The following is a 20,674-nucleotide window of genomic DNA, read 5'->3' on the forward strand; positions in this document are numbered from 1 at the left end:
AACTCATGAAATATACAGTTAAAATTGATTGTTTGACTTTGATTTAGATTAAAATATGATTTAAATCAATACGAAATAAGGCCTAATTAAGCTCATATTTGGTAGAGATCAAAATTAAATTTTTAGCATATTTTTTGATAAAAATTGATGAAATATATGGTTAAAAAGTTATGAATTCCATAAAATATGTAATTAAAATTAATTATTCGCTTTGACTTAAATTAAATAAGAATTTTAATCCCTATCAAATAAGAGTAAATAGTGTAAATTTTATTGTTTCTGAATAGACGAGTATGTTGTTCTTCGCCATTGACACATATAGCATTGTACCGTCCTCAAACTTGGTTTGGAATAGGGTACATGGTCCTTACTCCAAATTTTTCGAATTCGCCTCGAATCTATTTGTTTTGTTATATTTTTTATTTAAATTATTTTTAAAAGTAAATGATTAGTTAAACGAAACAATAAATGATTTTTTTTTTTTTTTTTTTTTTTTTTTTTATTTATAATAGTAGATCTGCCTTTTCTTAGGCTTTTACCATGCTACTTTTTTCAGAAAGTATATTCAGTACTCAAACGTGGCACCTCGAGTGAATCAACCATTTTAACCCAAAGAAGTATGGTAACATTTCATTACTGGTCCTCAATTTATTGTAATAGTAGAAAGGTGATCGCCAATGTTCAAAAGAAAGCAAATTAATCCTCGACTTTTAAATATTATTGTACAATTAGGGAGTAAAAGTGTCCAAATCTATATTAATTCCTCACTATTTCTAATGCATGTTTATGAGTGCTTTATAAGTGATTATAAATGGGGATCATAGAAATATATGGATAAAAAATAAATAGTAAATATGGGCCAACCAAAATATATAGATGACGAATAATGCTATACGTACAAACTTGAAATGATCCCCATTGATGTATTAGTGTGTTTGAGCCCCATTTCTTTAATAAAAAAGTGTTTTGTAATAGCAATTATTTGAAGATACGTGGTTAAAAAATAGGTAAAAGTTTTATGTTTCCGTACAAAATTATTTATTTAGAAGAATATGTGATTGAAAATGAGTTAGAAGAAAATGAGTTTGAGGAAAAATGAAGTCAAACCAGAACATCATTAAATGATAAAGTCAATAAAATATCTCCTATCCACACATTTATACATATATAATTAAGCTTGTCGAACATGCATTGAATTATATGAAAAGTGTTGTTTATCACTTGGACGTTAAGATTTGAACTTGTGTCTTTATAAAATCACATGAAAGACACAATAATTTGATGTATAATCAAATTGCAAGTTTTTAAGGATTAACTTTCTATTAGAACAACATGTTGGAGACTTATTAGAGACCAACTTGAGACGAGACATTGATTTACTAAGTCCTTGTCTAGAAGAGCTTTTGCATCCAATTCTAATCAAAATGTGACCGTTATGCAAATTATATGCCAAACAAGGCCAGTCGTAATTATGGACTATTTTAAGATAGAATGACCTTTTTGCCTCTTAATATTTAATTCATTCTCATTGAGAGAATGATTTTTTCGATATTTAATTTTGAGATAGTCAAAAATTGCTATTGTTATGTGCCCATGTTCAATTGTGTAACGGGAGAAAAATTGCTGAAAATGGGAAAAAATGCTCTCCCAAACAAGGGCTAAGGCAAAATGACAATTGACGAAGATTTCGGTTCCACCGTTACAGACGTATTGTGCTACACCAATGAAATATAAGATATTAACTCGTCGTCTTTTAAAGATTGGAAACTAACTTTACTAGAACAATAAGTTTATGACCAATAGTGTAATTTTCTCAAAAACTTTTCACCCCCACACGCCACCAACCCAGCACGTTGTTGTCCATATATTAACCCATTCATCCCTCATTTGCAGTATACCAATCAAACTTTCGTGTTGCTTCCACCACCACTGCCACCGCTTCCGCCGCCGTTTCCACCCTCCACCACCGCATAAAAATTACTTCTTTTCAGCATTTAATTAATATCGCCACCTCATGGCTATCACAAAACAACCCTCCGGTGATATCAAAACCCGAGTGAACAGTTGCCTTAATAAACTCTCAGACAGAGACACTCTTTCCATGGCTACTAATGAATTGGAGTCTATAGCTAGAAATCTTTCGACTGAATCATTTGGCCCTTTTTTGAACTGCCTTTCCGCCACCGACTCGTCAGATAAGTCGCCGGTCCGCCGTCAGTGCGTCCGCCTTTTGGGAATTCTATCCGCCTCCCACGGGGACGCTTTGTCGCCACACCTATCCAGGATGCTCTCCTCTGTCTTCCGCCGCCTCCGAGACCCCGACTCCACAGTCCGCTCCGCCTGTGTCGGTGCAATAACCTCCATTACTACCCACGTAACAAAGCCTCCTTTCTCTGCCATTCTCAAGCCCCTTGTAGACGCTCTTTTCCACGAACAAGACCAAAACTCACAGATCGGTGCTTCGCTGTGCCTAGCTGCCGCTGTGGGGGCGGCGCAGGAACCCGACATGGCGGAGCTGAAAACGCTCTTGCAGAGGCTGTTGAAATTAGTGAAAAGTGACTGTTTTAGAGCGAAATCTGCTTTGTTAGTGCTCATTGGCAGCATTGTGAGCGTTGGGGCTGCTAAAACCAAGAATTTATTGAATTGTTTGATTTCGACCACTGTTGAGCTCTTGAGCAGTGATGATTGGGCCACCAGAAAAGCGGCGGCGGAGGTTTTAGAGAGGCTGGCCACAGCGGAGACAAATATGTTACCGGAGTTTAAGGCTTCTTGTGTAGCTACATTGGACATCAGAAGATTTGACAAGGTAAATTATATATATATTTCCTCAATTATAATCAATAATCACTTCGTGAAATTTGAGATTATGGAATTATATTATTAGACCTGTTCTGGCAGCGCATAAAAAGCATCCAAGAATACTGCTTAAAAGCTACTTATAAGGGTGACCAAACATACAGAGAAAAAAAAACTTGATTCTCACTCTTTATTTCTTTTTCTTCGATGTAACAGGTGAAAGTTGTGAGGGAGACAATGAATCGGGCATTAGAGATGTGGAGAGATGTTCCAGCAGTATACGAAGAGGAATCTACTCCAAAAGGTAAATGATAATTTCTATTTTTCCGTCCGTTTTCCTTTTCCTTAGTCTAATGTTTGATGAATTTGATCACCGTGGTGATAGTGAAGTTTTGTTTCTATGTTAATTATGAACGAAATTCGGTTATATTCAATATAAAAGGGGTAAAATATTTGACTAATTTTATTTTTGTATGATTTCTTGTTCATTTCACAAAGTAGTTCTATTCCAAGGTAAGAAATATCTACAATGAACAAGTAACTAAAATTTGATGTACAACAACATTTTTAATTTTACGCTTCTGCTGAATTCCTTTTCAAGATAGTACTTACGGCTCGAATGTATATTTTTGAAATGAAACCTAGTTTTTTGTGAATCAGATAGTGGAAGTGGCGAACGCTCCCCCGTACGGATTTCCACTAGTCCCGTTAATAGAGGCTCGATGACTCCTCGAGTAAAGAAAACGCTGACAAGCAGGTCGCCTACATCTAGCAGTTCTTCTCCCGCCAGCAATGAGAAAAGAGCTGTAAAAAGTGAAAACAGGATTACTTCTAAGTCGAGTAAGGTTGATTTCAGGAAAAACTTTCGGTCTCGTGTGGTTCCTTGTAATGGGAATGACGATAACGCATTAGATATGGCTGCCGACAAGGCTAATGAATGCAATCTTGGCGATCAAAAAGAGTTCGAGGATATATCATTGATTAGGGAACAGCTTGTACAAATTGAAAACCAGCAATCTAGTTTGTTGGAACTCCTCCAGGTTCTACTCTCGTCTTTTGTTGTACCTTATATAATCGTGTGTTTTTTTGTTTCCGATAAAATTTACTCGAGAGGAAAGAAATATGTCATTGTTGGTTAAACTTTTAGCTTCTACATTGGAAGCCTGCTCGTTTCTTGGATTTGTATATGTTAATTCAGCATATTGATCAGATTTCATGAACAAACCCTGGTCTTTGTTTCCTTCGCGGTTATTGTTTGCATGGGTCAATCTAAGTAAAATGGATAATTTTTTATGATTCGTTGAAATTCGAAGAATAGAGTCGGAAAGAAAATGGGAATTGGCACATAGAAGAATTGGAGGGAGAAATTTTGTGACTGAAGTCTTTTGGACTTCTGAATTATTCTTACAACGTCCTTTAATTGCTATTTGTTTTCAAACTCTTTCGTGTTAAAATGTTTTGCTGAAGACTTAGCCCATGTCTGGGAGCAATTCGTGAGCAATTTTAATCATTTTTTTTATCGTTGGCATCTGACATCTCTCGGACAAAATACTGTGGCCATAATTGTATTTATTGTGCATTGCGAAGTTTGCCCTCCGGGAATAGTCAAATATGACGGTTGAGGAAATGTGTACGAGTAATTCTAACATTTAACAGGGTAATAAAGACTATTTCATTAGTTCTTAATTAAAATTGTTTAAGAATTGCTCCTAGACAAGCGCTTAATTTCCCGTGTTTACTATTTGTATTTTATGCTTATTGAATGACTTAAGTTTTAGAAGCCAAATACTGATTTCAACTATGGCCTTTTTTATACCAGAGATTTATTGGAAGCTCTCAGAAGGGAATGAATTCGTTGGAAAAAAGAGTAAATGGTCTGGAGAAGGTGCTAGACGAGATGTCACATGATTTAGCTGTTTCAACTCGAAGAACTCCGAGCAGTGATTCTAGTGGAAACACATGTTGTCTGATACCTGGAGCAGAATTTCTGAGTCCAAAGTTTTGGAGGAAAACCGAAGGACAAAATTCCAATGCCAGGTTCTTTTCTAGCATTACCGAGGAAGGTTATGAATACCGACACATCGAAGCTGGAAATCCCAAGAACTGATGCACACACGAATCTTTATATATATTGAAAAGGCACTAATGTCGAATTTTGGCTGCGTAAAATAGATCAATACCCATCGTTCCCATTAGCTAATCAGCTTTTTAGAGTTTATTTAAATGTACTTGTTTTTATATGTATATTAAAAAAAAAGTCCTCGATCTCTCTCTGTTCTTTTATACATGCTTTACTTTTTGGGCATTTTAGTAACAGCAATTGCTGTGGAATTGCTGCCAGAAATCAACCAAATACTGCTGTGGCAACATCTGGTTCCCGTTCGTCTGTCTGTCTGTTTTTTTCTTTTTTGCCATTATACGACAGATTGTTGCCAAATGTCTTCTGGTGGAATTCTGGCAGCCATTATCTATACATGCAGTAGATCTGTTTTAGTAAAGTTACTGATTAAATAGAAAAATACAGCTATGAATAGATTGGAATGATGATTAAAAAATTCGTGCATTGGATATTAAATTTATTGAGAAAAAATAATTTGCTAATACTTGTCGTCATTTTAACATGTTTTGAATAATTTTAAGAAGATCATTGAAATGAAAATGATTTTCAATGGAACTAATTTTGCTTCATTGAAGCAGACGTATTGTATACGGACCTTTTCAAATGTTCTTTTGGAATCACGCGTTCTGTATATGGGCCTCTTCATATATTCTTTTAGAATCAGCATGTTGCTCGTCTTTGCACTAATGCAACTATGTCTCTGTTTGGTTCAAGATAAATTAAAATCAATAATTAATTTTAATTACACGTTTTATGGGATGCAAAACCTTTTAATCGTACATTTCATTAACTTTTATTAAAATTTACTAAATATTTGATTTGTTCTAATAAGAGTTATATTCATTGTATCCAACTAGACGTATGCCAATTGTCACTAAATGGCTGCAATAATGTGATAGCTATGAGAGCTAAGTTTATACCACAATGCGCGCACAAAGAATTTGCAATTTTGAATAGGGCTGTGCTACACCACAGAGCCTGTACAGGTACACACACATGGGGTCCACCCCCATGTGAGATGCCTTGTACAGGCACATGTGGAGTCCACCCCTCATGTGTGTGTACCTGTACAGGCCTTGTGCAGAGGTTTTTTCCTTTCGAATACGCAACAATTGAATTTGGGGTAGGTGAGCATTTTAATCAAAATCCAACCCAAATTAGAACATTCGATTTCGATTTGGTTTCGAAAGCTACATGCAACCACAACGACTACATTTGCAAAAATGTTTAAGTTTGATGGATATTTTCGATTCTTGAAATACATGAATTGAGTCGCATACTAGGAATGAATAGGGGTGGGCGCGGGTCGGTTTAGAACCGAATCGAACCGAAATTTTCGGGTATCTAGTAAATGGAACCGTCGGGTCCAAATATAATTATGGAACCATTCGGGTTCGGTTCCATTCGGTTCGGTTCTGTACTATAATTAAAATTTTAACATTTATAACAACATTATATAAATACAACTAATGATACATTCAATGGTTTTGGAATGTCAGAGACTAGTAAACTACCTTATTCAAATGATCGCTACGATCAAAGTTTCGGTTGGCGAATGTCACAGCTTCGATCGGAGGTCACAGGTCGACCAATAATTGTATAGGTTTTGGAATATTAGTGAGGCTGCAGAGTGAGTGCGAGAGTCGAGACAACGTTATGCACTTTAGTGTTGGTGTTTAGGGTTATTTAGTGTATTTGATCTTGTTTGGCTAAGAAATGAAACAATAAAATAGGTAATTGGGCCAAAAATAAAAAAATTAGAAACGAAACAAATTATTGGGCCAAAAATTTGGATTTAGAAATCATTAATTTGTTAATTTGTTTAGAAAAAATTGAAATTAAAATAATTTGATTTACTCAATATAAAAAAAAATTAGAAAGATTCGGTTCTTATTCGATTTTTCGGGTCTTGGTCTAGAACTGAGAACCGAACCGTACCCGTCGGTTCTCAATTCAGATACCCGTTCGAGTATTTAATTTGACAAGAATCGTCGGGTTAGATTCGGTTCGGTTCGAAATATTTGCCCAGCCCTAGGAATGAACATTTTAACTCAAACTAAACCTTTCCAACTAAAATCATCATTTCCGGTTCAATTCCAACAATTACTTGAAATTGAATGATTCCATTTATAAAATATTCAAAATTTAATGAAAAATTTCAGTTCTTGGAATATTTGAGCAAACACCAGCCAATACCCTCCCTAAATTGAGGAAATTCCTAAAATATATGAAAGGAGAGAATCACTTAAATATGGATGAATTAGGTTAACAAACAAGGTTGAAAGTAGATGTTCTATATTTCGCAAATGTTGAGGACTTAAACGGAAAATATCAGAAATAAAAAACGAATCTTTTTGTATGCTAGCAAAGCGGAGTGTGTAAGAAGCGTTGGCTGCTACCAAGGGGTTTAGGGTTCTTCCACTTCTCCATTTCTCTTCTTATTTATCATTTAAAATTTGGAAAAAAAGGAAAATCAGGATTTCCATTTTTTCCTGCTCAAGAAAGGTAAAAATAATTTTGCAAGGGAATCGTCATTAATGGCCGCGATTGATTTGTTCTGCAATCCTTCGTCTCTTTGCATTGATAGACCCAGCCTCAGAGTTGGTTCCAGTTGCTTTTCAGTGGAAGGAAAACTGAGGAGGAGTGGAATTGCGTATATGGCTTCCTCTGTGCCTATAAAAGAGGAGAGTCGGGAGAATCTGGGCTGCTCGGTGACTGGAGATTCGTTTATTCGGCCTCATCTCCGCAAATTATCCCCATATCAGCCCATCCTGCCCTTTGAGGTAAAGCATTTAACTTTGTTTTCTTCTCTTTTTGAAGTATTTACCGCATTCGAATCATCATATGTTTTGATTTGGTGCTTGGTTTTTGTGTTCAATTCATGTGTACAACTGTTGCTTGATTTCCTTTGTGTTGTTTTTTAGACGTGTGCAATTGTAATGCAAGTTACTTTTAAATTTTTAATCAAAGGAGACCGTACAAAATTGAAAATTTCTCCCCTAAACTAGCTTTCCTTGGAATGACTCATGGAAAGTGGAAACTGTTACTCCATCAGTTGCTTTATTTTTCCTCACTAAAATTAAAGATAGATAGGAGACTAAAGAAAATGGGGGCATACAAAAAAGATTTGATTTTGTTATTTTTGCCAATTAATATGACTTGTAATTTGTGCATTTTGATTTTGCTAAATTTCCTTTTAAAATTTGTATATATGAAAAACACTATGAGAATGTTGATGAAATGAATGATAATGTAAACATTCAATTCCTTGTTACTTGACTCATTTTAAATCCATGAGTTGGTTTCTTACCATTGTTGTACATGCCCTGTATCTGTTGAATTCATGTTGTGCTCCTATTAACCCTTTGAAATATTTTTGTTTTCTAGTTGATTGATTATATTCAAACAAATGCCATGCTATTTGTCGGGATGATTTCATTGTTCTTTATTTTCTATCCCAAAGTTGATGGTATACATGCAGGTATTGTCTACTCGTCTTGGTAGGAAGCCTGAAGATATCGTAAAACTTGATGCGAATGAAAACCCATATGGTCCACCTCCAGAGGCAAGGCTTATGTTGAATAAAGTCCTCGTTTATGGATAATAGCAAATATTACAAGTTCAAATTTTAGATATGAAATTATATCTCTTGCGCAGATTTCAATTTTCTATGCGCATATTTTTTAACAATATTTCAATTTCTTGTAGGTTTTAGAAGCTTTGGGGTCCATGAGATTCCCTTATATTTATCCTGACCCTGAAAGCCGTAGTTTGCGAGCTGCACTTGCTGAAGATTCAGGCATTGAATCTGAATATATTCTTGCTGGGTGTGGTGCAGATGAACTGATTGACTTGATTATGCGGTTCGGGCACTGTGGTTTTTGAAATTTGTGTATGTCTTTTTATTTTTATATTATGTAGATTCAGTTTTACGAAGTGTTCTGTATGTACGTCTGTCTTTTTATTTGCCTGCAGATGCGTATTGGATCCTGGCGACAAAATCGTGGACTGCCCACCAACATTTACGATGTATGAGTTTGATGCAGCAGTTAATGCTGCACGCGTCATCAAGGGTAGGTCCAAGCTGGGTCGATTTCATATCTTATCTACCTTAAGTTCTTACTTTGAGTCTGATTGTTCGTCTTATATGTGGATGGTTTGATTTTTTATACAAGTCCCTCTCTCTCAGTTATCCTTGATGTTCTCATTTTCCTGGCCTTATGCCTGATATCTTACCAGTAGTTCAAATTAAAATAAAATGAGGTTCAAAACAGAAATGTTGATGTAGATATGTTATCTGCAGATTTTTTATTTTTATTTATTTATTTTCAAAAAACTAATGATTTGGCAATTTGAGCCAAACTGTTTCATGCTCATTCAATATCCTCACATTTGGCAGTGTCTCGGAAGTTAGACTTCAGCTTGGATGTAGAACAGATTGCTGAAGTTGTTGAGCAGGAGAGACCTAAGTGCATATTCCTAACTTCACCTAATAATCCAGATGGGAGGTGCCATTTGATGAGTCCATTTTTATTTTTCGATGCTTTCTCTTGTTTTTTGCTATTAAAATTTTAAACCATCCTTTGAGCACTGTATGTACGGTCATTTAGTTTTGATGTATTCGTTTTCTGTGACATTTTTTTTCCTCTGTTAATCACATGCCACGTATTCCAGTTTTAAGTTATTTTTGTTAATACGAAACATATTCTCAGCCAATATGTTTCTTAGTACTTATGTTGTTTCAGGTGTCTGCTCTGACATGGTATGAGTTTTTAGTAATCACCATTATGTTGCTCTATGAATATCTATTGTTTGCATGACTACTAGTGGGCAGGAAACAAATTCGATGCCTTGGAATACTAGTATGTTCCTTTTCAGAAATTATAATTGAATATTAATTTTAACAACAAACTAGGCGTTATTTATATTAAATTTGGGGCTTGGCAATTGAGTTTTATAATGTACCTAAAATATTGACCCATCGAAAAATAGGCAGGAGTAATATATTTGTTGACAATAGTTTACAAGCAAAAAGTTTCCCCTTCTGCATCCAACCCTGACCATAGGCACCTTAGAAGTGTTTGTAGCTAGAAGTAGAATGAGATGAGGGGATATAACTGATAGAACCTGAAACGAGTATATTCTAGAAAAGCCTGGAAGAAGTGAGAACCATTCTGCAGATACAACAGATTCTGTTAACTAGTCCAGCTGGCCGGGATAAGTGGTTACAAATAGGTTATAAATAGAGAAGAGGAAGGGAGGGATAAGGAGGAAAAATTAGTGGATATTATTGTGGAGACTGCCGGCTTTTCGAAGTGCTGGATTGTTATCTTTCAATTCCTTTGTTATCTCCAGTTAGGTTTGTTATTGAATAAAATACAGAAAATCCCAAAAAAATTTACTGTTTCTTTCCTTTGCTAAATCCTCTAATTACAAGCACTCTTATCAATAACCATTATGAGCTACGGTTGTTTAAAATTCAGAATAGGAAAAGACAAGTGCTGTTATACGGAACTGCATGTACATTCTTACGAGTATGTTTCTAATGGTTAATATCTGAGTTCTTTTATTAGATATTACCATGCTTCATAGGAAGTTGAATAAGAAGACAATTCCATGAACAATGATCAAATTGTTTTATATGGTCCATGTTATAGATTATGGGTGGTTTAACATTACTTCCAAAGTTCAAAAATTTTGAGTGAATCTGTGGCTTGTGTAATTATATGAAGTTGTTGCTTAATTACTATTTTGCCGTCTGTCTGATTCCACCCCCCTCCCCCACCCTTTATAATTATGGACAGATTTAAATTATCAAGTTGTCTTCCTTTTGCATTTCATATATTCCAACGTACATTTTTTTTTCTTGTTTGGCAGTATAATCAATGATGAAACCCTGTTGAAAATACTTACTCTGCCAGTATTGGTTGTGCTGGATGAAGCGTACATTGAATTTTCTGGAATTGAGTCTAGGATGAGCTGGGTGAAGAAATATGAGAATCTAATTGTACTTCGGACATTCAGCAAAAGAGCTGGTACCGTACCTTATTATTTCAAAGAGCTAACATCTTATAAATGAAGCTTCAAAGGCTGTAAAACTATAATTTTTATTTTGGGAAGAGCTAAGCATGCTATAAATTTTGAAATGGATTATGGAATATTAGAGGCTCATAGGTAGGTTCCAACTAATACCCTATGCCATCTGGTACTTACTCTCTAATGTATAAACTATAAGACTAATTGAATAAGTTACTAAGACTTGTTTGGTAGAACAGTTACCTTATAAGAATCCAAAACATAGTTTGAGCATGGCTTAGGGATTCAAGTTAACCACGCAATAAATTATAATGATTTTATGAAGTTGCTAATATGGCATTCAGAAATGTAAGGAATCCTCAAGAAACTGATACCAAACCTCCTAAACTAATGGTAGTCAGCTCTGAATTAAATGCACCTCCAAATGACACCAAAATTTGAACCGACTTCTTGAATTCAACACTTCTATATCTAGTTACTCATTCTTGAGTTCCAATGGATAGCTTCACTAGGTTCTTGCCTCTGAATTTGAGAACCTAATGGATATCTATTTACTGATTCAGAACCAAATGAATCAGTAAGTAGAATTTGAGATCTAACCAAATGGATATGGAGCATTTCCATTGATCATTATTGAATATTTGAGATCAGTAACTATGATTTTTTTGAAAGAGCTAAGCATGCTATATATTCTAGTTACTGATTCACACACACCTAATGGATAGCTAGTTACTGATTCAGAATGCTTCCAGTTCTCAGTAGGTTAAGAAAACATATTATATGTAATATATTATGATACGTGTATGTGTGAATTTGAGATCACTCACGCTTATCATTAATATCTGGTGATTCAGGTTTAGCGGGAATTCGAGTTGGATATGGAGCATTTCCATTCAGCATTATTGAATATTTATGGAGGGCTAAGCAACCATATAACGTGTCCGTTGCTGCTGAAATTTCTGCATGTGCAGCCTTGACGAATCCTGTGTATCTAGAGGTACAAGAACAAACACTAGTCTGGCAATTAGCCTCTTATTTGATGACCTTGAGAGTTAAAGTAGCAATCTTTGACTTAGAATGCCAATATTTATTACGTAATCTATTCCAGAATGTTAAAGTGGCTTTGGTGCTAGAAAGGGAGAGACTCTTTAAACTTTTGAAAGAAGTACCATTTCTCAATCCATATCCGAGCTATTCTAATTTCATTCTTTGTGAGGTTACATCAGGAATGGATGCTAAGAAGTTGAAGGTACTAAACTTTGCCTTGCTTTCAGAGTTCTTGTTGAGATATTCTGTTTTTGTTTTCTCCTTAATTCCTTTGCGTTCTGGAACTGAATTCTTCTTGGGTTTATTTTTGTGTTCTTTTTTATTATTCCCTTGACCTTGATTTCTAAATCCAAGCTAATTGGTTTTTAAGTTCAGAAACTATATTGAATGAAATGCAAATACAATTAAGAATCATTGCACATCTGTTGCCTCTTTTGCTTTGTGTTTTCTTTCATTTCTGTTGGGGGAAAGAACTTGTGTTGACACTGCTGCTTCTTACAGGAAGACCTTGCGAAAATGGGCATTATGATTCGTCACTACAATAATAAAGAACTGTCTGGTTATGTCCGAGTGTCTGTTGGCAAGCCTGAGCACACGGATGCCTTAATGTTGTGTCTCAAACGCCTAGGCTGATTCTATTTGAGCCTTCAGTGAAAATGAAATTCTCTTGGCATCAAAAGGTTCTTTGCTTATAGGTACGTAGAAAGAAGTGGAAACGGCCTTGTGAGCAGGGACCTCATTTGGTAAAATATCAGTTTAACAAGCATTCTTTGTTAGGAGGAAAAAGGGGTGGGGTGGATTCAGTTAGAAACCTTGGGCATATTTATTCTGTTGAATTAGACAATGAACAGATACGTCACGTGTTAAATACGGTCGAATATAACATATCGAATGTGATTTCTTGAAATAGTGAAATTGAAATGAATTGAAAGTATATCGTATTGTGATTGTTCATGTATATAAATCTAAAGCTATTGAATTCAGGAACTGATCATGCATAAAATGATATCCTTAAATATTGAATTCAAATGTTTTTAGGGTAATTATTTGATAATTTTGTAGAATTATCGTTATTTTACTTCTTTTTTAAGAATAATAATTTATTTTGGGTGGTGGGGGGTGGGGGAACTAAATGCAATGTGATACCATATCGCCATTTTCTCTATTTCTGCGTGATAATCTATCATATTCGTTTACTTTATACCATCTTGGGTCTATTTCAAAATATAGTCAAAATAAATAAAAACTGAATTTCCAAATTTTAGAAATAAATGGTAGTAAAGGAGCTGAATGTCTTAAATGTGCTGGGAACAAGTGCATCTTGGTTGAGTTAAGGCCTAGTTCAGTATGGGTTGTGTCCCGTGAGCCATCTTGCTTCTGAAGTTTCGTCGTGTTCGGTCCAGTCCTAGGGGTTCATGTGGCCGGTAGAATGATGAAATTTCCGGCCAGCCTGCATTGTTCTCAAAGCCCGTCTCACGTTTATTTTATTTTTAATTTTATGTTTAAATTTAAATTGTATCTATGAATACAAATAATATTAATAATAATTAAACAAGGTGAGCCATGCTGGTTTTGGAAGAACAACAAAACCTTGTGTCAAATACGAAAATTCTGCAAAAGGATTGTGTTGGTCCGTAAGTCCATAATTGCATCCAAATATATGTTGCAGATTGTCTCGATTTTGCTGTGGCAACAAAATTTTTTCTTCACCTCTACCCAAGGGCGAAGTAAGGAATTTCGTCTAGTGTAGACACAATTTTTGGCGTCAGCCACAACGATTTTGTTGGTCAAAATTAGTCTATGAGTTCTGGAGAGAAATAGTTCATGTTTCCCGTACTCTATAGTTGTTTCAAGGCAATGGCTCGTCCTGTTTACTCGATTAGATGAGTAATTTCCGTCTGATCTGAGATGGACTTCGAGGGTATCAAATTTTTATTTTTATTTTTTGGGGGGGGGGGGGGGGTCATCCCTACCCTCAAGTCTCTCTCTTGCCACACTTGGCTGCCTGATTTAAGATTATTAATATAATTGATAGTTGATTAATCTAATTTTTATTTTATTTTGTTTTGTTAAATGTGATGAATGATTATCATGAAATACCAACAAAAAGAACGAAAAATGAGTCACCAGAGCAAACCTCACTTCTCAGGAGGCAAGAGTGGACTTCTCAAGAGGCAGGAGTGGAACTCGAAGCTCCAATTTTCACAGAGGTCAAAAATGAATTATATGTTTATCCTTCAATCATAAACAGGATATGTCAAACTTTTGGATATTGGATAGTGGAGCCACTGACATCACCAATACACATACTTCAATGCGAAATCCTTCTAAACCTACCAGCACTAGTGTTCTAATGCCCAATGGAACTAGAACTTCTGTCAAGTCAGAAGGCAATATGATACTTAACACAAATACGAAAATACTTTCAATGTGAACTTCTTGTCAATTAGCAAACTTACAAAAATATTGAATTGTTCTTGTTTCGCGCGGTAGTCGCTAACAATTTAAAAGGGATCTGACGATTGTGTAAGGAATAGATCTCTTGAGACAAAGTCTCAAAAGGAGTATTTTATTAGCGATGATTTACAATTGGAAATAAACAGACTGCTTTCAAGGGGTGCAAGCACACGAGTACTAAAAGAAGTGTTTAAGTTTAAACTAAGAAATCAAAATTACATATTCTATGTTTGAGAGTGTTTGATTCGTCATTTCTTCTCTATGTCTTCTCTTCCTTTTATATTCTCTTGATGATTTATTCGTGACAAATCGTTTGGAAACTGCTTGATTTTTGCATAACTACCCACTTTCTTTATGGTGGCTAACTTGTCGTGGAACTGCCGTCTCTAACTGTTGCCATTACTCGTTGTCATTCAACCGCCTTCAACTGGACTCCTTGAATCGTGGAATGTGATAAGATCACTTAATAACTGTTTCAATAACTACTATTCTAGATAACCATAATGTTTTATGCTTGCTAAGATCCTGGGTGATTCGAAGGTTTGGGTGAGAACGGGGTCATCGCTCTGGGCGACCGTAAGGTACTCCATTCGCTCAGATTCTGGGCGCCTTGCAAAATTGGGCGATGATGTTACCGTGTTCGTGGACTTCCACCGTATTCATCAAGAATCCTGTTTGGACCTTTATCCTGGATTCCCCAATTGGGCTTCACTCTTTGGGCCATTTGATTTGGGCTGCACTTTTAGTATGTCAACAATTACCCATCAATATGACAGAATTAATACCAATTGTTAATCTTTGTCATATTCACTTTGTATTTTTCAACAATATTTGAAATTCCTAAGAATTTCAATCATTTTTTCTTTCTACAGCTTGAAAAGGTGCAACGTTACAAACCCTTATAAACCTAAAAGACGCCATTTCTTTGCACCACTAAACCACGTCTCTATATTTCGTGCTTCCTCCTCGCTATTTTACTGTTCATCTTCTTGCTTCTCTGCTACGTTTCTTAGGCAAACCTTAGTGAAACTGTACTTTGTTCCCAATGGGGACTTCACAAACTCAATCTGATGATTCTTTTAGTTTCGAAGATTTTCATAAAATCCTTATTAGGCCGTATGTAAATCCAAACTTCCTTGCACAAGCTAATGCTGATCTCAATGAATTTTATCTGGGTCCATCGTTCAATAATGCCGAAGCCGTTGGATAAGTGGCGGTGGGCCAGCTGTTCCTTTGCACTCAAGGTCCTCGGTTCCTGAACTCTCTGCCATTGAGACCAATTCGCTAAAAAGGTATTCGCACTTGGCCCAAAACTAATGCTATTTTTCGTAGATGGCATGCACGTCTTGTGAATCATGGCCCTACCAAGGCGATTTTTGATCATGCTAGGATTTCAGACTTATTAGAAATCACTCTTCAACCCCCAATTTTCGACCCAATGCTTTTTCCTATTGCTTTGAGTTTTTGGTCTTCTGAATATAACACCTTCGTTTTCCCTCTTGGTCCCATGTCTATTACTTTAAGGGATGTTGGAGCCCTAATAAATCTTCCGTCTTTGGGCGATACCATCTTTCCTGGTATCTTGATTTCCAGTGTTGCCTCGAAATTTGACAAGAAACTTACTGAGTCCTATTCAAGCTTGCAAGACTTTTATAATCACTCAAGCGCTGAACCTTTCTATGTTGAGCGTGTGGCCTTTCTTCAGATTTGGCTTTGTAAATATATTCTCTGCGTGCCAAGTATGAAACTTTCTATGAGCTACTTACCCATAGCGTATGAATTGGCGCGTGGTAGGCCTTTGAACTTACGTTCCTTCTTTTTAGCTGCCCTTTATAGAGGCATGACTTCCCTTCAATTTCAACTGAAGAATGGTGCATCTCCCACTGGCAGTGGGCCCCTTTGGTTCACCCAACTGTGGTTGAGAGCATACTTTTCACCACTTGGTGCTCCATCCATTTTCCTTCGTTCTGCTAGCTGTTATGGGCTAGCCATTGATCCACTGAACCCTGTAAATATGTCCAGTAGAGACATTTTTTCATTCTTTTATACCTTAAATTCGATTCCTTCCTTCTTTCTTTTTCCTGCTCACTTGACTCCAGATTATGTGCAACCTCCATCCACCCTAGACAGTACGAGTGCCTCTCTGCTTGTTTGGGTTCAGTTTTTGATTGGGAGGGAATTGTTCCACGATATCTTAACTGGAACCAATGCCAAAGCTGGGGTTGAAATATATGCTCCCCAATTTTTTGTTCGCCAACTTGGTTTTGGCCCAACTTGGCCTGTTCCTCCTTGCTACTCCAAAAATTTGACAGATTGCTTTCACACTATTAATAAGGCAGAGGCACAAGCTATAGATGCTCGCAACATTCTTTTGACGAGCAAATTTTCATTAACTCTTTTCAATTCTAGCTGTGTCGTCCATCCTCTTTTTGAACAGCTTTGGCTATTAGTAAAACGCCGATTGTTTGCCACTGATGCTAATCGTGCCTTCTATTTACTGGACCAGCCAGGCACTCCCTCTACTTTTCCTATTTTAGTCACCCCTGTGTCCATTAGGAATCCTTCCTCCCCTGCTCGCGGTAAACATTCTATCCATCCATCTGCTTCTCTACCTGCTAATGCTACGGCCAGCTTCAGCATCTCCCATTTTGCAGGATGATAAAGATGATGATGATGACGCTCCTCTCATCCTTAGGAGAAAGGTAATTGAATTTGTTTATTCACAAACATACTTTTCTATGTACTAATGGTTTACCTGAATTTCTCAGAAAAGTTCAGCCTACTCCTTCGAAGGCTTTGATTTTGGCAGCTCCTGCTCCATCATCTTCTGCTGAAGTTGTTTCGTCCAAATCAGCTGATGAAGGGATTATACTTAAAGAGAAACCCTTGGTCCCGGAACTTTCATCACAACCAGTAGAAGGGCCACCTTTTTCCCAGGGCGCCGACCCCCCAAACGTCGAACCAGAAGGTAATACATATTTTGATGTTTTACCTTTGCTTGTGCTACTGGCTTCTGATTCGTTACTTCTTGAATTATGCAGAGGCTCCCATGGGCCTGCCCGTTGTGGCAGAGTCTTCTTGCCCAGATAAGGGGAAGTCCCCACAGGTGGTGGAGCCAACTGGTGATATGCCTGAACTTCCCAAGATTGTTGATGAGGTAACATTTTGCTTCACTTTCATTTTTGCTTCGTTTATTGTAGTGAAAGTCCTCAATGTTGGCATTTTTCTTTGCAGGGTGCTGATGACATTGTGCGTTCTATCCAGAACTTGTTACTTCCTGGGGACAAGTCAAGACGCCTCGCCCTACTTCAACCAGTCATCCTTCTGCTTTTTCAGAGGAAAATATAAAGTTTCTCAAGTAGTCGGTATTTGAGTATGTGTCTTTTATGGACATGGATATCGGCCAGGCTAGTCCTACTAAACATAAGAATAAGCTTGAGCTATTGAGTGCGAAATTGGCGCAAACACTTACACTTCCGTCACTCAATGTTTCTACTGATTTTAAAGCGACGTTGAAGATTGTTCACTCTGACATCCTCTCCTTGCTAGCCAAAAATGTTGAACTGAAGGCCAGGAGTACTTAATATTTTCGTGCTGCATCTGAAAGAGAGTCTTTGCTTCTAGAGATTAACAAAGCCGAGGACGAATTAAAAGAAATATCTTTCGACGTTATGATCGAAGACTCTTTGATGACAAGTTTGGCTGCAGAGATGAAGGAGCTTCAAGCAAAGATGGACGATTGTAAGGCGAGAATGGCTGCTAAAAAGCGTAATGCTTCCCAAGGTATTGAACGAACCAAGTCTTTGGTTGAGTAGTACAAAAAGCTGGAGGTTGATGACGATTTTGTAGCTGAATTAAATGTCGTTTCTTCTCAACAGAGCGAAGATTGGGAGAGACTTAGGGAAAGAATTCGTTCGGCCTGGGATGAATTGTAATTAAGATATCTAATGCCTTAACTTTCCTTTTGTAACTTCGTACTAACTTTCCTTTTGTAACTTCACACTAATTGCTATTGCTAATTTTGAATGTAACAGCAGTTATCGTCATTAATGAACGACTAATTTATCTACTTGCATATTAATTGACGTTGTCCTTAATCGTCAAACTCCCAAGCATTTAATTGCTTTATGCTAAGATTCATGTACATTCTTCCTTGGTATTTTCGTCTCTTTTTCCAAAACTTTGGGCCATTTGATTTCAGTTATTAGGCACGAATGTGGGCATTCATATTCTGTCTTTTCACCTTCACGCCTCCATAAATGTGTGTATTTCGCACTCATCATTTTCGTTTCCATTCTTTTCTTCAAAAATTAATTTGTTGCCATTGTTTGTCATCTCAATAATTGATCCAAAATTTTCGTCTTCCATAGAAATGAATCATTTGATCCGCCCATTTTGCTATCTATTTTGATGTCACCTTTGGTATGGGAGATATAGGAAATATTCTTTGGCCAGCGAAGTTCTTCCCATCATCTCCATGTTCTTTATAAGGAGTTCAATGATGGAAGATAATTTTTGAGGATACTTTTCAAGCCACTTTGCTTGCTACTTTTCTCCCTTTTTGCTTGTTGAGAGTGCTTCTCGGCCTCTCTGCCTGCCCTTGCAGCAGTGCGATCAGAACGACGACCAAGGTCGGTTCACCCTCTTGCTTGGCGATCGACCGAGAAATTAGTTTGCTCTCAATTGTAGCTTATAGAGCATTTAGTATTTTGTATCTCACAATTTGTAATGAATATTTGATAATAAAGGAATTTATTTGAACGTATTACATTCTGGCCTTATTTATCTGCGATCGTTCAACACAATTTGATTACGCTTTTATTTGTTCATTCTCCCATAAGGAAGGAACATACTTTTTTAAATATTTGCCATTAATGAACCTCATGTGCTTGGTGCCATCTAAATTTTCGAAATGATAGGCTCCATTAGGCAACACGCTATTTACTTTATATGACCCTTCCCAATTGGGCGACCACTTACTATACTTTGGATCCTTGCTATCCAAAGGGAGTATTGTTTTTCAAACCAATTTACCTAGGCTAAATGACTTCGCTATAACTTTTTTATTATAAAATTTAGTCATCCTTCGTTTTTGAACTTGCAATCTATCTAGGACGTCCAACTTTAATTCGTCTAACTCCAATAAGTTTTGAACTAGTGATTCGGTATATTCACCATCACTTAACTTATGTTCCAAACACACTCTGATTGATCGCACGTTGATTTCCATAGGCAAAATGGCCTCATGTCCATAAGTAAGTTGGAAATGAGTAACTTTGGTATTTGACCGAAGCGACGTCCGATAAACCCATAAGGCATTGTTTAGACATTCGTGCCAATTTCTGGTATTTTCATCTATCATTTTCCTTATGATATTTTTTAGAATCTTATTAGAAGATTCTGCTTGTCCGTTAGATTGAGCGTAATATGGTGTGAAGTTCCCTAATTTAACTCCAAACTCACTCAAGAATTTATTCACTTGATCTTCATTTAAAAAAGTTCCGTGATCTACCATCAAAGTTTGTGGAATCCCATATCTATAAATAATATGATCACGGATAAATTCTATGACACTTTTTTGGGGGATCTCCATCAAAGGTATTGCTTCTACCCATTTAGTGAAAAAATCAGTTGCAACTATAATAAAGGTATGTTGCTTGGACGATGGGGGATAAATCTTCCCTATCAGGTTTATCGCCCAACCCTTGAACGGCCAGAGTTTGATAATGAGTGCCATCTCTCTTGCTGGCATCCTTTGTATTGGATCATGCTTTTGGCATGCTAGACAACTCTTCGCATATTGAACAAATGATTCTCCCATTTTGGGCAAAAAATATCCATTCCTAATAATTAACTATCTCATCTTTTGGCCAGCTTGATGAGTTCCACATATCCCTTCATACACTTCAGCCATGATTGTTTAGGCTTCTTGAAAACTTACACATCAGAGCGTTTCTTAAACAACTCTTCATCTATCAGTGTATAGTTTAGCAAACGCAACTTCATTTTTCTACTACCTCCTTTATTAGGTTCTTTAAGGAACTTTTTAATCTCTGCCCTCCAATTTATTGCATCTCCATCTTGTATGCAATGAGTTTCAATCCTTCTCGCATTTTTTTGGACTACGGGCAATATTACTCCATATTCATAAGTAGATTTCCAATTTAAAGCCTTTGAATACCCTGATGCCATCTGGGCCAACTCATTTGCTATGTCATT

General features: G+C 36.5%; 2 protein-coding genes across 2 annotated transcripts; both read left to right on the forward strand.

Moving 5' to 3' along the window:
* Positions 1-1,908: 1,908 nt before the first annotated feature.
* On the forward strand, positions 1,909-5,065 carry LOC111387950 (TORTIFOLIA1-like protein 4). The gene is made up of 4 exons (XM_023012583.1): positions 1,909-2,806; positions 3,013-3,100; positions 3,457-3,836; positions 4,616-5,065. The coding sequence occupies exons 1-4, from the start codon at positions 2,015-2,017 to the stop codon at positions 4,901-4,903; spliced, it is 1,548 nt and encodes a 515-aa protein (XP_022868351.1). The 5' UTR covers positions 1,909-2,014; the 3' UTR covers positions 4,904-5,065.
* A 2,224-nt stretch (positions 5,066-7,289) lies between these two features.
* LOC111387936 (histidinol-phosphate aminotransferase, chloroplastic-like) lies at positions 7,290-12,956 on the forward strand. Its single transcript, XM_023012570.1, has 9 exons — positions 7,290-7,698; positions 8,397-8,480; positions 8,624-8,778; positions 8,891-8,988; positions 9,315-9,423; positions 10,793-10,950; positions 11,806-11,948; positions 12,060-12,200; positions 12,500-12,956. The coding sequence occupies exons 1-9, from the start codon at positions 7,453-7,455 to the stop codon at positions 12,629-12,631; spliced, it is 1,266 nt and encodes a 421-aa protein (XP_022868338.1). The 5' UTR covers positions 7,290-7,452; the 3' UTR covers positions 12,632-12,956.
* The last annotated feature ends 7,718 nt before the right edge of the window (positions 12,957-20,674 follow it).

This window comes from Olea europaea, unplaced genomic scaffold (genome assembly GCF_002742605.1).
Source record: "Olea europaea var. sylvestris unplaced genomic scaffold, O_europaea_v1 scaffold439, whole genome shotgun sequence".
NCBI classification, from domain to species: domain Eukaryota; kingdom Viridiplantae; phylum Streptophyta; class Magnoliopsida; order Lamiales; family Oleaceae; genus Olea; species Olea europaea.

Bases quoted from the DNA above. Each gene is read 5' to 3' on its own strand.
- LOC111387936 (XM_023012570.1), top strand. From the start codon at position 7,453: ATGGCCGCGATTGATTTGTTCTGCAATCCTTCGTCTCTTTGCATTGAT. The intron at 7,699-8,396 runs GTAAAGCATTTA...GTATACATGCAG, and splicing joins AGCCCATCCTGCCCTTTGAG to GTATTGTCTACTCGTCTTGG. The intron at 11,949-12,059 runs GTACAAGAACAA...AATCTATTCCAG, and splicing joins CGAATCCTGTGTATCTAGAG to AATGTTAAAGTGGCTTTGGT.
- LOC111387950 (XM_023012583.1), top strand. From the start codon at position 2,015: ATGGCTATCACAAAACAACCCTCCGGTGATATCAAAACCCGAGTGAAC. The intron at 3,101-3,456 runs GTAAATGATAAT...TTTGTGAATCAG, and splicing joins AGAGGAATCTACTCCAAAAG to ATAGTGGAAGTGGCGAACGC. The intron at 3,837-4,615 runs GTTCTACTCTCG...TTTTTATACCAG, and splicing joins GTTTGTTGGAACTCCTCCAG to AGATTTATTGGAAGCTCTCA.